Source organism: Amaranthus tricolor, chromosome 1 (assembly GCF_026212465.1).
Source record: "Amaranthus tricolor cultivar Red isolate AtriRed21 chromosome 1, ASM2621246v1, whole genome shotgun sequence".
Taxonomy (NCBI): domain Eukaryota; kingdom Viridiplantae; phylum Streptophyta; class Magnoliopsida; order Caryophyllales; family Amaranthaceae; genus Amaranthus; species Amaranthus tricolor.
In genome coordinates this window covers 34,087,859-34,102,715 of record NC_080047.1, presented here as the reverse complement: position 1 = coordinate 34,102,715, position 14,857 = coordinate 34,087,859, and the positions used below count along the sequence as shown (strand labels likewise).

General features: G+C 33.6%; 1 protein-coding gene across 4 annotated transcripts; it reads right to left on the bottom strand.

Annotated features, from left to right (window-relative positions):
• Positions 1-666: 666 nt before the first annotated feature.
• Positions 667-10,784, bottom strand: LOC130809517 (putative E3 ubiquitin-protein ligase XBAT34). 4 transcript variants are annotated; one of them, XM_057675335.1, is made up of 11 exons: positions 9,832-10,784; positions 8,031-8,134; positions 6,467-6,581; positions 5,763-5,843; positions 5,353-5,441; positions 5,168-5,259; positions 4,861-4,942; positions 3,954-4,053; positions 3,829-3,873; positions 3,099-3,184; positions 667-1,589 (listed from the first exon to the last, which is right to left on the bottom strand). In XM_057675335.1, exons 2-11 carry the CDS (start codon positions 8,130-8,132, stop codon positions 894-896), a joined length of 1,488 nt encoding a protein of 495 aa, XP_057531318.1. In that variant the 5' UTR covers positions 8,133-8,134; positions 9,832-10,784; the 3' UTR covers positions 667-893. The 4 variants fall into 4 exon arrangements, with proteins under 4 accessions (XP_057531318.1, XP_057531314.1, XP_057531320.1 ...); XM_057675331.1 differs by having other exon boundaries at positions 8,031-10,784; XM_057675337.1 differs by lacking the exon at positions 3,829-3,873.
• Positions 10,785-14,857: the final 4,073 nt, after the last annotated feature.

Here is a 14,857-nt window from a genome sequence, read left to right as displayed (position 1 = left end):
ATGAAGATCAAGGTAAATAACAACTACATTCGACATTTTCGTAGGGTTTATGTGTAAATGACCACTAAACATGAGATACATTTTGAAATCAGCACCAAATAACAAAATTTAAAATAAAAACGTACCTCAATAAGCTGTAGATCAACAAAAATTAGTTAATTGCAAGCTTTTGAACCTACATTAATGTGAAAGTTGATTAAAATTCAATAAACCCTATATTTTCAAAACTTTAAAAAAAACACAAAAAAATACCTTACGTCTATCTTGGAAGATTACAGAAATAATTAGTGGTACAAATTTGGAATTTGATGAGTTTAGTTGAAGGATTGAATGTGATTTTAATGGAGGATAAACGAGGGAGATGTCGAATGAAGAAAAAAACGCGAACTGAAATGAGGAAGAAGAAACTGGAAAAATAAAAGGGCCTAAGTCGCTGTTAGTAACAGCGACTTTGGGCTTTAAATTTTTTTTTTTGCTCTTTCGCTGTTACTAACAGCGACTCTTCCCAAACCTAGGTTTGGATATACGGACGCTTATTTTGAGAAATAAGTTTTCACGAAGCTTATTTTGGGAATAAAGTTGTTCAATCGTCTTACTTTTTTCAAATTTTCACAATATTTCCATCCTCAAACACAAACAAAAACAAATTACAGGATAATGAACACATGAGCAACGGCATTACATTAAATTATAGGAAAAAAGTTGGAAAATTTCATCAAATATTCCATTGTGCCACATACATAGATATACATCACACTTATGTACAAACATTTTAACACTCTTTTAATTTGTACTAGGAGTAACGTTTTAGGTCTTAAAAATAAGAAATAAAATATACAGGTATATCATATAGACGTTGCAACCCAGAAAATAAAGGCAAGTATCCATGGTGCTCAAACAGCATAGACCTTAATCACTTGGTCAATATTAGTTCGGCAAACAGGACATCCCCATTTTTTGGCTTTTATTTCATTCAAACACGACATACATCCAGCCATATGACCGCAGGGAACGCATGCTCCCTCAACCGGAGCATCGAAGCATATAACGCATGACGAAGGTCCTCCTCTCTTGCTTCCATGTTCATCAGTATGGTCGTTCTCTACTGTCGACACCAATGTATCCATTGTGCTTAAATCAATAGTTGGATAATGAATTAAACCGTCGGACATAACATCATCAGTAATAGCTGGGGCTGAAGGAACTGGCATTGATTCCAGGGCTGATGGAACAGGCGTTGATTCCAGGGATTCACTGCTCGTTAATTCAGAAGTGCCCCTCGGCCCTGCTTCCTCCATAAGCTGTTCTGCCGAACTTGCTTTTTTTGAAGGTTGGTCAACTTGACTGTCAAATGAAACAGAATGTACGACGGTGGAGGAGGAACTTGCTTCATTGGGTGGCTGGACATGGTCGAGGGCTACGCCCTCTAACAGAGCTGACTGAAGAGAGGCATTTATTGCCATTGCTAATTCCATATCTTCCTCGGGAGCAGGTGACGTGGCTACAGAAGCTGGTCTGGATTCTGTAACAGCTTGTGGAACAGTTGATGGAACAGCGGGAGCTGAAGGGGTGAACATTGGAGGCAGCACCTAATTGAAACAAGAAAAGAGTTCAGATTATGCGAAATGCCGTTCTTTCTTGACAGCGGGTTAGCTGAAGGTCACATGATATGTGTACTTAATCATGGCTAATTCATAAGTAGAATATAAAGCCAAAAATTCATCAAAAGGCTGGAAAAAGTTCCTTCAGATAAGTAGTGTTCACTAGCAATTAGTCCTTGCTATTCATTTGAAGCGTCCCATTTGCTTATGCACATTATCTAATGCACTAATTCAATTAATTGCGCATAATTAAACATTATAAAAGTTGATATTAATAAAATTTGCCTTGAGGTGAATCAAACAAAATTATACTTGACTTAATTTTAATCAATAGATTAAAAATAAATTATTGATCAACTGATGAATAATGAAAATTCCAAATGGGGTACTTCAAGAAAATAGGAGATAAAATTAAAAGGTGACGCTATAGTGGTTGGGAGTTCAATTGTTAATTTAACACAATAAAGAACAAAAATGATATTGCAAAATAAAGTATTGTTAAAAATGCGTGATTTTGAAGAACAACCCTGTAAAATGCAAAAAATCACGAAAATAAAATTCAACTACATAGAACAATAGTTGAATTTAACTTCCGCCAAGTTCCTATAAAATTTGAAATCAAGAAAGAAAGATATTGGAATAAGTCTAACATAGACTTAGTGCACAATATTTTATAGTGCACCTTTCACAATTGCCTTCTCGATAGCCTACACTCTTGACTATCTACTCCATTAGCCCACACTTACTACCGCATACTCCTTAAGTCCAATGTTAGCGTACACTAAAATAGTGCACACAAGATCAACTCAAGAATGTGTGTGTGTGGGAGGGGAGGGGGGGAGAGGGGAAAAGCTTTAAAGATTTATAATTTGGAGAAAAATATCGATGCAGTTATTCCAAGCTTTGGTTATTAGCATGCAAGACCACATGCATTTCTCTCAACACATGGAAAGAACTCGAAATGAGGACAAGAGCCACAGAGCTCAATTCCAAGGTATGTTTCCAATTTGCAAGTATGAATTCATCCTTTACAGTTCTGACAAGGTAGAGAGGTAGTGTAATAGACTGAGTAGGGTCTTGTAATCTTCAAAATCAAGAGCAGGGCAAGAACACAGAAAAATAGCTAGCTATAGAACTGGACAATGTAATGTGTATTGATTGTAGTCTCAAGGCTTACAAGAAAGATAGTGATACAAGTATTCGAGAGGCTTGTATCTCCCAAAAATGAGTTTAGAACTCAACCTAATTGTATACAAAATACTTCTGACATCCTTTACTCCTCCCCCTTCCTTCATTTATACACTACTTTCCCTCACTAACTAAGCTCATACTAAAATACCCATAGTAGTCTCATCAAAAGTGCTCATATACATGATAAAACTATGCTTTGTCAAAAAGATCGAGGCGCTGCAATCGATAATAATATGTATGCATTCAAATAGCAATGATGTGCAGTGTCATCAGATGAAACGCAAATAGTTATGTAAAAGGTGATACCTGAGGAATTCCTTTGCATGCACTACAGAACTGCTGCAGTTGTTGCTTGTCATTTTCAGTAAGTGGTGCAAGTTTGATGCGTGTCTCTGCAAAGGCAAGAACCAAGTTCAGGGTATGTTTTAACCAGTTCGAACTTCAAAAGCAAAGTCCACAAAAAACGATTCATTTCAAAAAGAATGGTAATATGCCAGTGGAGGATAAAAATATTAGAGACATTGAACTACTTCTATTTTCTTCAATTAGACTTTGCAGTCAAGTAGAGTGCAAGTTCAATAAAGTCAAAAGTTAAGCAAGATAAACCCCACTCTGAAATCTCACTGAAAATTTCCTTAGAAATGACACTTATAATGGAGTAAATGAAAAAGTTATCAGTCTCCACAACAAGCAACTTTAACATATACTCCCTCTGTACGTGAGCTCGCCCCACTTGCTACTCTGGGTTGTTTATATGGTTGCCCCACTCCCATACTTAAAAACTATTTTTTTTAAAAAAAATTTATTTATGCACCATCCCTTTCTCACGAAGAGCATTCGACATCATAGAGTTCTTTGATACCATTATCAAGAAAAAATTTGTGGCTTTTTATATTTCCATAGCATATGAAAAAGTTACCATTCACTTGAGGACATGTGGATAAGACCTATTAGTCAAAAACTAGCAGATAAAACAAGCCTAAATAAGATATCCTATATCAAATTCAAAATTAAAAATGGTCCTTAAATGACTTACGACTAACACGTCGTGGCCTACACCTTCTCCTTCCACGCCTTGGAACTAACAACAAAGACAACCAATCAAAGAATGTAAATGGCATTGGTTCTTTGAGAAACTGAGGTTAGCGGTAGAAAAATTACTAGATGATTCAGAAAGTATCACAGCAGGAAAAGGCTGGCGAAAATCCGGTTCCTCCATACTTGCCCTTGACAAAGCAATAGTTGTACAAGGCTGAGCATCCTATAGCAGAAAAAAGGTTTATAGTTAGTTAGATTTTAAAGCCAAAACTTCCACAAGACAATCTCAACAAACATAAATATACAGTTACAAAATATAACAGTTAGGCTGAAATGATATTCATACTGCTTGAATTCTACAACATAGAGTCTAAAATGTACAGCCAGCTCCACACCAAAGCCCGGAAAAATTGTTTCCAGGTGAAACACTGAGGAAAGGAATAAAATAATACTCCTAGTAAGATAGGTAGATATAGTAGAAGTGTTTCAGTCACTTAAAGTGGCAAAAACTTTGAACCCTTAATGTTAAAAGGTGCATAAAAGAACTTATATCTATTGGGTAAAGGCTTAAAAAGCACAAGCAAGAATCCCTCATCAAAAGCGCTTCAATGTCTGTAGGAGTAAAGCCAGCTAAATTCAATATTGGGCTGTTGACAGAAAAGAACTATTTCTGTTAGCAACAGAACTCTCAGGGTGCTTTCAGCATCGCAATACTGTGTTTGGTTGAGTTCAGAAACAATTACTAGCCCAAACATAATCAAATTTCTTCAAGGTCTCCATAAATGCGGCTTGTGTGGATTCAGACTATTAAAAAGCTTAAAATAGTCAAACAAGAACACTATTCATAAATGTTGCACACATCAAAAGTAAAAAACCATATCATATCACAAAATTATAAAAAAAGATCCTCATGTGTGACTTTCAAAGAGAAAACTACCAAAAATCATCACGACATATAACCTGCAGGGAGTGAAAATTTAGAAAGTCCCCAAAAACTTTTTTTAAAAAAAACAATGGATGAAAAAAATACCTGTATATTTGTATAAATGGCAAGCTCCAATTTGAAAGGCTTTCTGAGATTGCGAGAGCCACATGGGACAACAACCACCCACCTAATCAGATTGTTCAAAGAAGGAATTATTATTATAAAATTTATTTATAAAAGGCAACATTGCTAACAAGATAGAGTAGATTGATCAATGCAATTCAGAACTGCCTCTCAAGATACCAAAAGATAATAGCCAATCCTTCACTCAATTACAAACAAACATTGTTTATTGATCATGCAGCAGCCTCAATGGCCCAAAAATAAGAGATTTTATATAAGTTGTACTCACACTTTTCTCGAAATCAGCTGAGGGGCTAGCATTTCCAGAAATCCTGGTCCATACAGCTCTCGCAACCAACCAGAATACAAGCAGATATGACTCTTTAAGTACCAAAACAGAAACATAGTATTAATATGGGGTAATGCTCATCACTTGAATAGAAAATTCGGAGTGAGGAATGATAATAAGATTACCTCAATCAAACGAACGATTTTGCTGAAGCCTTTTGCCCTAGCTAAATCGAGTGCGGTTTGACAATCATCATTAACCAGTAAAGCATTTGCTGAACATCAAATTAGAACAAATAATAAGGTATACACAGGACACAGTACAGAGTGCACCTTAACTAATAAATACAAATGATATGTTCATTTTTATTTGTCTTTTTTAAATTCTTGTTGGAAGAACATCAACCCACTAAGGATTTATCCATCTAAATGACATATATAGAGAGATAAAGCAGGACGGCATTACCTTAGGTTGGCCATAGGATTTTTGAGTTGCAAAATAAATGGATAAAAGCATGGATATTACATTCACTCAGTACATCATGGAAGAGATAAACATATATTTAGTGGTGAAAAAATTAGACTAAACAACATACCTCCATGAGAAAGAAGCAACTTCACAGTATTTTCCAGACCACGCTTTGCAGCATGATGTAAAGGTGTCCCTCCATTACGACCTAAATACAGCATCACGAAGATAAGAAAATTAGTTCAACATGTAGGCATTTTGTTCACCAGATCAATGAGCATTTTGTTGAATATTCTACCATTATAAAGATCCTACAAGCAACGACCATTGGCTTATAAGAAAAAGAACAATAAGTAGTAGGAAAAGTTCATCATCTCGTACTGAAACATCAATGCACATAATTTCTCTCTACACAGGCTTGATATGCATAACACAATTAACAGTTTTTTGAAACTTTGTCACCCACCAGTTTACAATGACTTACAATAGACTAACAAAGCACAACAACGTCAAGATCTTAATTTCAAAAGATTGCATGAACCAAGAAACCACATACAACATGTAGTATGCACTAAATGTTTACAAGCTTATCCATAGATCTCATTTCCGGGGTTCAAATACAAGACATAAAAAAGGAAACATGATGCCTTGGAGTTTACCATAACAATAAAAACAATTAAAATGGTCCACTTGAATATTTTTAGCATTACCACATCTTCAAACAACCAAGATATAACCAATTAAAAAAAGGAAAATCTCATCAATACAAACATGCATAGGCTTCACATAAACCATAACAAATAGAAGCGGCAATACGAAAGCCTATTGTACCTGGGCGATATGCATTGACATTGGCACCCAGCTCTATAAGAATTTTAGCAACATCATAGAGTGTTGGATTCAAGCAAGCAAAAATCAATGGAGTCTTCCCTTCTCTATCAACATACTGTATTACAATCATCAAATGAAACAAGTTAATCTCCTTTATCTTCAAGCTACAAGCTATGTCAGCATAAGTAACTTTTTCAATTTTTTATTTTGGGTTAAAACTCAAATTAAAAAGTTTGAATCTAAGCTTTATTAAAAGAAAATGGAACCTAATCTTGCTCATATAATCATAACAGTCATTTTAGTCACATCGTTCTTTCAATTCACAAAATTAAACTCTAATCATTACTGTATGTACATAAAATATGGCCTCATACAGTGAAAATTTGAAATAAATAAGCAAATTTAGATTTAAAAAGTCAAAAAATAAGTTTAGAGTAAACTTATTTCAAAAAATAAGCACCTCTCAGTCCGATGCTAAGGTTTGGGTATATTCGCATTTAACAATAGCGGGCCATTACTAAGGATGAGCCAAGAAAGTCAGCCAACGAATCGTCCGTTGTTAACCATTACTTAAGTTGAGTTAACAAAATTTAGCCAAGTAATTGCCCGCTCTGCAATTGAGTTGACTTTTGTTGACTTTTTGACTATTGTTAAATTTGGATGTTAATGGACCGCTCTTACTAACAGCAGACAATACTTAGCTGAGTCAAAGAAAGTCAGCTCAGCAATCGCCTGTTAGTAACTGTGGGCGATTGCTGAGCTGACTTTCTTTGACTCAGCTAAGCGATTGCCCGTTGTTAGTAACAACAAACAAAAACCAACCCTTAGCTTTGGGTTGGAGGCGCTTATTTGTGGATATAAGTTTAACCGAAGCTTATTTATGAATTTTTTGTGCAAAAATTGCTTATTTATTTCAAATTTTCTCATATAATATGGGCTAAATCCATTAGAAAGGATAGCCCTAAAGCCTCACTATATACGCACCTCGGGATAAAACAAGCTAACTGATATTGGTGTCTCAAAAGCTATATTACACTTCACTCTAAACAACATCATACATCATTTTGAGACACCGCCCGAGGCATGGAGTTCTTGATATAATTTTGCAAGAATTTCATGGTTTCCGGCTACCACAAGTATATCCATGACCATACCCCTACGTGCCTTTTCTTAATTGTTTCCTAATTTTTACAGGAATAATAATAATTTGACCCAATACAAATTCATCAAAATCATTTCATCATCAGATCCATCTCCTAGAACAAACAAAAACGTATAAATTCTCCATCTTCAAGAGCCCAACATTTGCAATCCAAAATTAGTTAATCAGTCAAAATCCACAAATATAAAATCCCACAAAATAGTTCAAGACCCTTAAAATCAAACTTATCTAAATTCCCAACAACCCAAAAGCCACAAAATACATAAATTTCGATGATTCAGTTCAATCCGAAATCCAGTATCAAAACCCTAAATTAAGCTTGATTTCATACCAATATAGAAATCAATGCTAAATGTCAAATCCACAAAAAAAACGAAGGAGTGAAGAATTATAGAACATTACCTCAAGACCAGCACCTTCTCTGTGAAGAGCTTTAATGCCTTCTATGTTAGCATAAGAAACTTGCTGGGACAACAGTTCATCCTTTGATTGTCGCTGGCCCATTTCTTAAACAATTTATTTACGAATTTGAAGTTATTTCAAAAATGAATCCAACGATCAGAATATGAAAGGCGAAAGCAAAGACCTTTTAAATATCGAATATGTTTTGGGAGCAAAATCGGAGGATTTTTTTTACTAATCCTGATCTAAAAATTTTATGTTTCCGTGTGTTGTTTCAAAATTGGAAATTTTGACATAAAATGACATCATTACTGTATCCATTATACTTCCTTGGTGGTTAAGAAAAGGGTTTACAATTACAAAATTTTTGTAAATGAGACAGTCTCACGGTATGATTATCTATATTCGATTGGCCTAATGTATATTTACTGTTTTTAAAATGCTAATTTTTTATAGTCACTTTATGACTATTTATAATAATATAATAATCACTTACAATCTTAAAATGATTAATTAGATAATAAGTTAATTATATAAATTTGTTTCATAGTAGAATGGTTTCATATAGGAATTGTTGTTATAATTAGCGTGATTAAACATGATCTTGTTAGTCTCATCATACATAAATCAAAAGTGAACTTATTAATCTTATTATTGATTAATATGTTTAATCAATAATTACATAATTAAAAGTGATCGTGTTAATCTCATACCGTCTTATTGATTACAGATTATGATTTTATTGATTTAATTAACTGTTAGATCTTATTTACCAATGGAAAATACTCAAAATTGAACTAAGATAATGTTCTCTAATGCAAAACTAGTGTTTAGCAAATATAACTATGAAGTAGAAAATGTAAAATAAAGATAAAAACTAGATGTCTTAGGTTACAATTAACCTTTTTATTTATACTAGCTATGTCTTAGAAAATAATAAATGTTAATGATAAAATCCAGACGAAAGCAACGAAAGCGAATTGTAAACGCATATTAGAGAAAAGTGGTGACTCGTTGCTTAGAAAGCGGGGAATCATTGCAAACTGCCACGAAATTGCATATTCCAGAGAAAAGTGCGCGACTCGTCGCTTTTTACTCAACTGACGAACTTCAAACAATCGTTATTTCTTGTTTGGGTGTCGAAATCGGGCATATAATATATCATTGGAACAATCTTGAGGATATGATCCAAAGAGTAAATATGTGTCAAATTTCATCTAAAAACTTTTGCATTTTGAGCACTCTTGAGATCTTTTGTTTTTTTTTTATCAAACTTCTTTAACCAGGCCAAAATCTTAATTCTAAACGCCATTATCATCAAAACAACAAGAATAATGCTAAAAGCGATCGAAATAACTTAAAATCAACATAAATAACCAAAATGTGTTAAGTAGCATAAACCTTTTAAAATAAGCATTAATTGACGTACAACGACCATCATAAAGGAGCATAAAATCATGAAAAAAGTGCAAATAATTGCAATTATCAGTGTTGACAATGAAAAATCCAATAAGTCTATGACACTATCACACCCAAAAACACAAACCTACTTGAAGAATCAATAAGAATGATATAATACTCTAGGGGGGTGGATAGAGTATGACAACTTTTTGACTTGTGTTTAAAACAAGTCAGGGCCTTCAAACTGTAAGTCCATACCGTTACAAACTAAAAAAAAGAAGTTGTTTTGCAGAATAAGTTTGAGACTTGTTTGAGCAATGAACAAAACATGATATAAAGAGCAATAATAAAGAACAAAAGAATGTAAAGAGTTCAATCCTTTGAAAGACCTAATCTCTACCTTCAAGCTTTTCCTTAGCTCCTAAGATTTTGGAAAAAACTCTTTATTCGCTTTCCCCTTAGATTTTTAGAAACAAGCTTTAGAAGAAGGTAACACTTATCTTCTAACAACTCCTCGTTGCCAAATGCTACCAACTAGAATCTCTAATCCTAGTGACTAAGATGTTTCTCTTCCACTTTTCTTTCTTACAATGAATTGCATATTACAATTCTGAATACAAGAAGTTACTCTAAATGAATATCTTAAAAGGTTATTTTGAATGTAGAGCTTTGGAGAGTAATTCTTGAATAAGGATTCTTTGAGACTTTGAAAGACTTAAGCAATGTGTATTCAGAATGTCTAGTGGTGTTTATTTGTTTCTTGTGTTGTCTTTCTTCTCTTCAAACTTCAGCTTATATACTAGTTGAAGCTTTAAATCCTTAATGGTATTTTCCTTAATTGACTCTGTCAAGGCCTTGAAATTGCTACCGTTCCTTTGTTTCCAAAGAGTTTGTTATACAATAAAATTTGATCAAAAGGCCCTCGGTTCAAGAAAGATCTTTAGAAAAAGAGATTCTTGCGGAAAAACTGAGTGAAAAATATTGAATACTTGATCAATTGATAAACTAAAATAGAACACACTGCCTCTTATTATGTCTTAAAGGCCTCTAGAAGCTACTTCTAATCACCATAGATTAATTGTGCCACAATGTTCAATCTAAATTAAGGGAGATAATCATAATAAATTAATAATATTACGTCAGCATGCCAAATGAGGGTAACTAGCCACCCACTTACTCCCTTATAAATAAGGAGTTGTCCTTCATGTAGTAGATCATCAAGTGAAGCCATTCAACTCACACAAGCCATACTAGCACATAGGCATATGGCATAAACTATACTTCGTACAATACACACACTTCTCCTTATATTTGTATATATACTAATGTTGTATTTCTTCCGTTTCATTATACTCGCTATATTTGACTTTTTACGCAATTCAGTGTGTTATTTTGATCATTTATGTATTGAACTATATACATTTAAAAATTATAAAAACTTAATATTATGAAAATATACAATTAAACGATTCAAACAAGATCCCACTTGACCAAATCTATTCTTCCATTCAAAAGAAAAAATAATCATGGTTTTTAATAAGGCATGTGAAAATGTAAATGCAAGTGTTTCAGTTAGCATCAATACTAAATAGCTTAGGCGTTGATGCATTTTCCCAACCATATATTACGCGTGAACGTAAACATCAATACTAAACATCAATAAACCACTCACTGCCCAACCGATTTATTTAATCCCGTTTCTAACAATCATTATTATATTTTTTTTCTTTTCAATTGAATTTGCTTTTATTTTTGGTGCAACTCCCATTTTTTATCAATTCTTATCTAAATATTTAATTTACTTTTTTATTTAATTCACACGTTTTATTGATATGAGTATTTTTTTTTATCATTTTTATTTTTTTTTCTTAATTTTGACTTTATTAGGACTTGAGATTATTTATTTCAGACTTATTTATTTTAGAGAGAGGTAGCAGTACTCTACTCTAGTTTTGTCTAGTCTTTAGCCATCCAATTGTTTATTGGTATTAAATTATGGTAATGAAATGATTAATAGTGTAAATTTTCAAGAAATATACCATGTCGTTTTCATGGTGATGAAACTTTCATCATAAAATTCAAAAATTTCGATTACCACCTAATCTCACATTTGTAAATACTAAATAGTAATTAATGTATTGATATGATTTTTGTGAAGAAAATAAGATTTGATATACAATAAGTATGACCATTAAACTTTTTAAGAGATTTTCTACCAAAATTACAATAACTTTTCATTACCAATTTCACAATTTATTACTGACAACTAAACGGGTCGTATGATACTTTACTACTCATCACATTAGTTTTTCAAGTGTCATCCCTTGAAACACATGTTGACAAGAGTATCAAGTGTAGAGAGTTTAGAGAAGTGTTTAAAATGTTTGTTGATATTAATCATAATGTTACATTTATTTATACTAGAAAAGAAATATTTAAAATATTACATAGAATAATACAAATACTAAAAATAAAGATTACATGTAATATTATCTATAAATAGCTACAAGATAAAAATAATTATATTCTTAAGATAATCATCATATCAATAGAGTTATGCAATTATATTCTCTATTATTCCCTCTCAAGATGAATGTCCGAAAGGGAAATAACTTTCTTGAAGAGTAAGCGATAATGTGTACGAATATAGTTAGAGAAGAGAGTTTTTCATGATATGTTTTATGGAGGTTGTTGGTGGAAGAGCACTTGGATTTGGAAGGTTTAATGATGGTGATATAAAAAGAATAAGTTTCACAACTAGAAATGTGTTGATATCGTGTGGTTATGAAGAGAGGTCATTGGAGTGATGTATTAAAATCACTAGAATTTCTTCATCACGAAAGCAAGTAAAGGGTTTTTTTTGTTGTTGTTTGATTTCTTTACACTCATTCAACTCAAAAGTTGAGGATTTGAGTATAATAAAGTTTTAAACTAATAAAAAAGAGAGATAAATATGAGTTTTACGAAATAAAATTTGGTTTTAGTCTTGGTTTATAATCATAGTTTATACTAACTCTATCAAAAAGAGACATTGAATTGTTGAACTATCAATTTAGGTAATGAAAAAATTATTGTATGGACACCACCATTTGTCAATGTTGACAACAGTTTTGATGATGTAGCCATGGAGTTTAGCGAAAGCCAAAAAAAATTAAAGGCTGGTTTAAAAGTGAGATTAACACTACCACCATCGATGCGTGAGATAAGGGTTTGAATAATTTATTTTTTTTGTGTTTAAGTGGAAATGATTAAGTTGAAAGTGTTAGACCATTATGAAAAATGATCAAAGCTCCGACACTATGTACAAAATTTATGAGAATTCAGAAAAATATTTAAAATAATTATTGATATTCTCTATTATATTCTCAATAATTATCATATCAATAGAGTTATGCAATTATATTCTCTGTTATTAAGTGTGTGGATAATGCAAAGGCCAAAGGCCAAAGTGGAACTCAACCTTCGAATAATGAGGCGCATATAAAGTAATTGGATGCCAAATTACTTTTAAATTTATTGAGATGGAGTTTTTATTCGTGATCGATTCGAGAGGTAGGATCCAATAAAATCAAATCGTTAGTGGATCATAAGATTATATTCTAAGTTCTTACAAATAAACTAATATCATGAAATTTTATTCTAGTCATAATATACATTTTGAAAAATAAATTTACGACATTAATAATTTTTTAAAAACAATGATTTTAATTAGAAATTTAGAATTGACTTAAATTTAATGTTTAAAAAAAACAATGAAATCAATTTTGAATTTGAATTAATTTCACCATTGTTTTAAAAGTAGGTAAAATTAAGAGTTTGAGAATGACTTTCTGAACTTAGTCATTATCAAATTCTTCATTAATAATTTCATAATTGTTTCGGTGATGAAACGAGGAAGTGGGATACGCTTGAAATACCTGGAGACAAGTAGAAGTGTGATCAAGAGAAGCGACTTATGATAGGAGGTGACCTGAATTCCTGCAAGATAACGTTAGCCTTGTCCGGGGGGTGATCTTCCGGAAAACCCCTCCGACGCTCAAGTTAGAACGTAAATCGGAAATTAATGAATGACAGATTGTAGAAGGAATGCAAGAAGGAAGGTCGGGATTGAGATTGCTTGTTCTAGTGCTAGTGGTTGGGAAGGCTTGAGGAAGTAGTGTAAGCAAGGATACTAGGAAAAGCTGTTTCAGATGTCCCTTCCCCTCTGATGGTTGTCCCTATTTATAATATTGAAGGGGGAAGTTACTTCAGAGAGGAAAGGTGGAAGATCATGGGAGTAGTGGGAGTAATGGGAGGTGGACAGTTATTCAACTAAAAAGGAGGATGGCCAAAGAAGATAGATGACAGGGAAGTTAAGTATTCTGAAGGTAAGATGCCATGAGCCTTCCAAGGAAGATGGGAAGTCCAGCAGAAAGCCCATTGACCAAAAGTCAAAGTCAATCCGGAAAGGTCAAGGGGTATTTTAGTAATATGATGTTTAATTAATAAATAAATAAATTAATTAAAAAAAACAGTACCATGACATTTAGCCCCACGCATGAAGGGTGATGTGAGGGGAGAACCACAATGACTAGAAACATCCTCCTTTATGCGGAAAAACAGGTGCCCTGGCGAATCTCCTTAAGGATCTTAAAAATTGAGTTTGCAAGCTTTGAATCGACAGTCCTTGCGCTGAATTCTGAGTTATAATGAAAAGGATATGACCTTTTAAGCTTGTTAGGTAAGAACATATTGAACATGGGCCAAACGGGCATGTGAAGCCGCGGCTTGAAGTATGCCGCGGAGTAGCCCCAGACGCGTTATATTACAACAGCGAAATAGTGACTGTGGGATCTAGATTCCGCGACATCTTGTCTCGACCTTTGCTTTCACTGATATCGCAGAAATCAGGTTCTCAACAAAACACCCAAGGAGGGTCCGACTTATCGACTATGCGGACTAAATCAACTGTCTGTTTTGAACCGATGCCGCGTAACGCCAAGGGTTTTTACGAATCAGATTCCTAGTAATGACGCGGCATTGCATTCTTCTCAAGATATTTTTACCCCTATGGTTGAACTATGCCGCGAACTAATAGTTTGCATCTTCACTCGTAAGTTCAGCACGAGAATCCCTCTTTAATACTTAGAATATTTTGAGAAAGAGAAGGACCCCCTGGGGGTCCGACTTATCGACCACACGGATATCTTTAAAAATATTCAGTACTTGGTCCAAGCAGCCCTCTTTATTCCAGCATGATACGGAATGAGCCCCATAACTCGCATCTTCAATCCTACGGACACACATGAGAGGTTCTATACTTAGAATTTTTTACTTGGATTAGGGTCATTTGGGGGTCCGACTTATCGACCACACGGATAAATATGGGAATCAGCCACTTTACTTTTCACCCCTCCTCTTTTATGACGAGGAACCAGCTCGCAGAC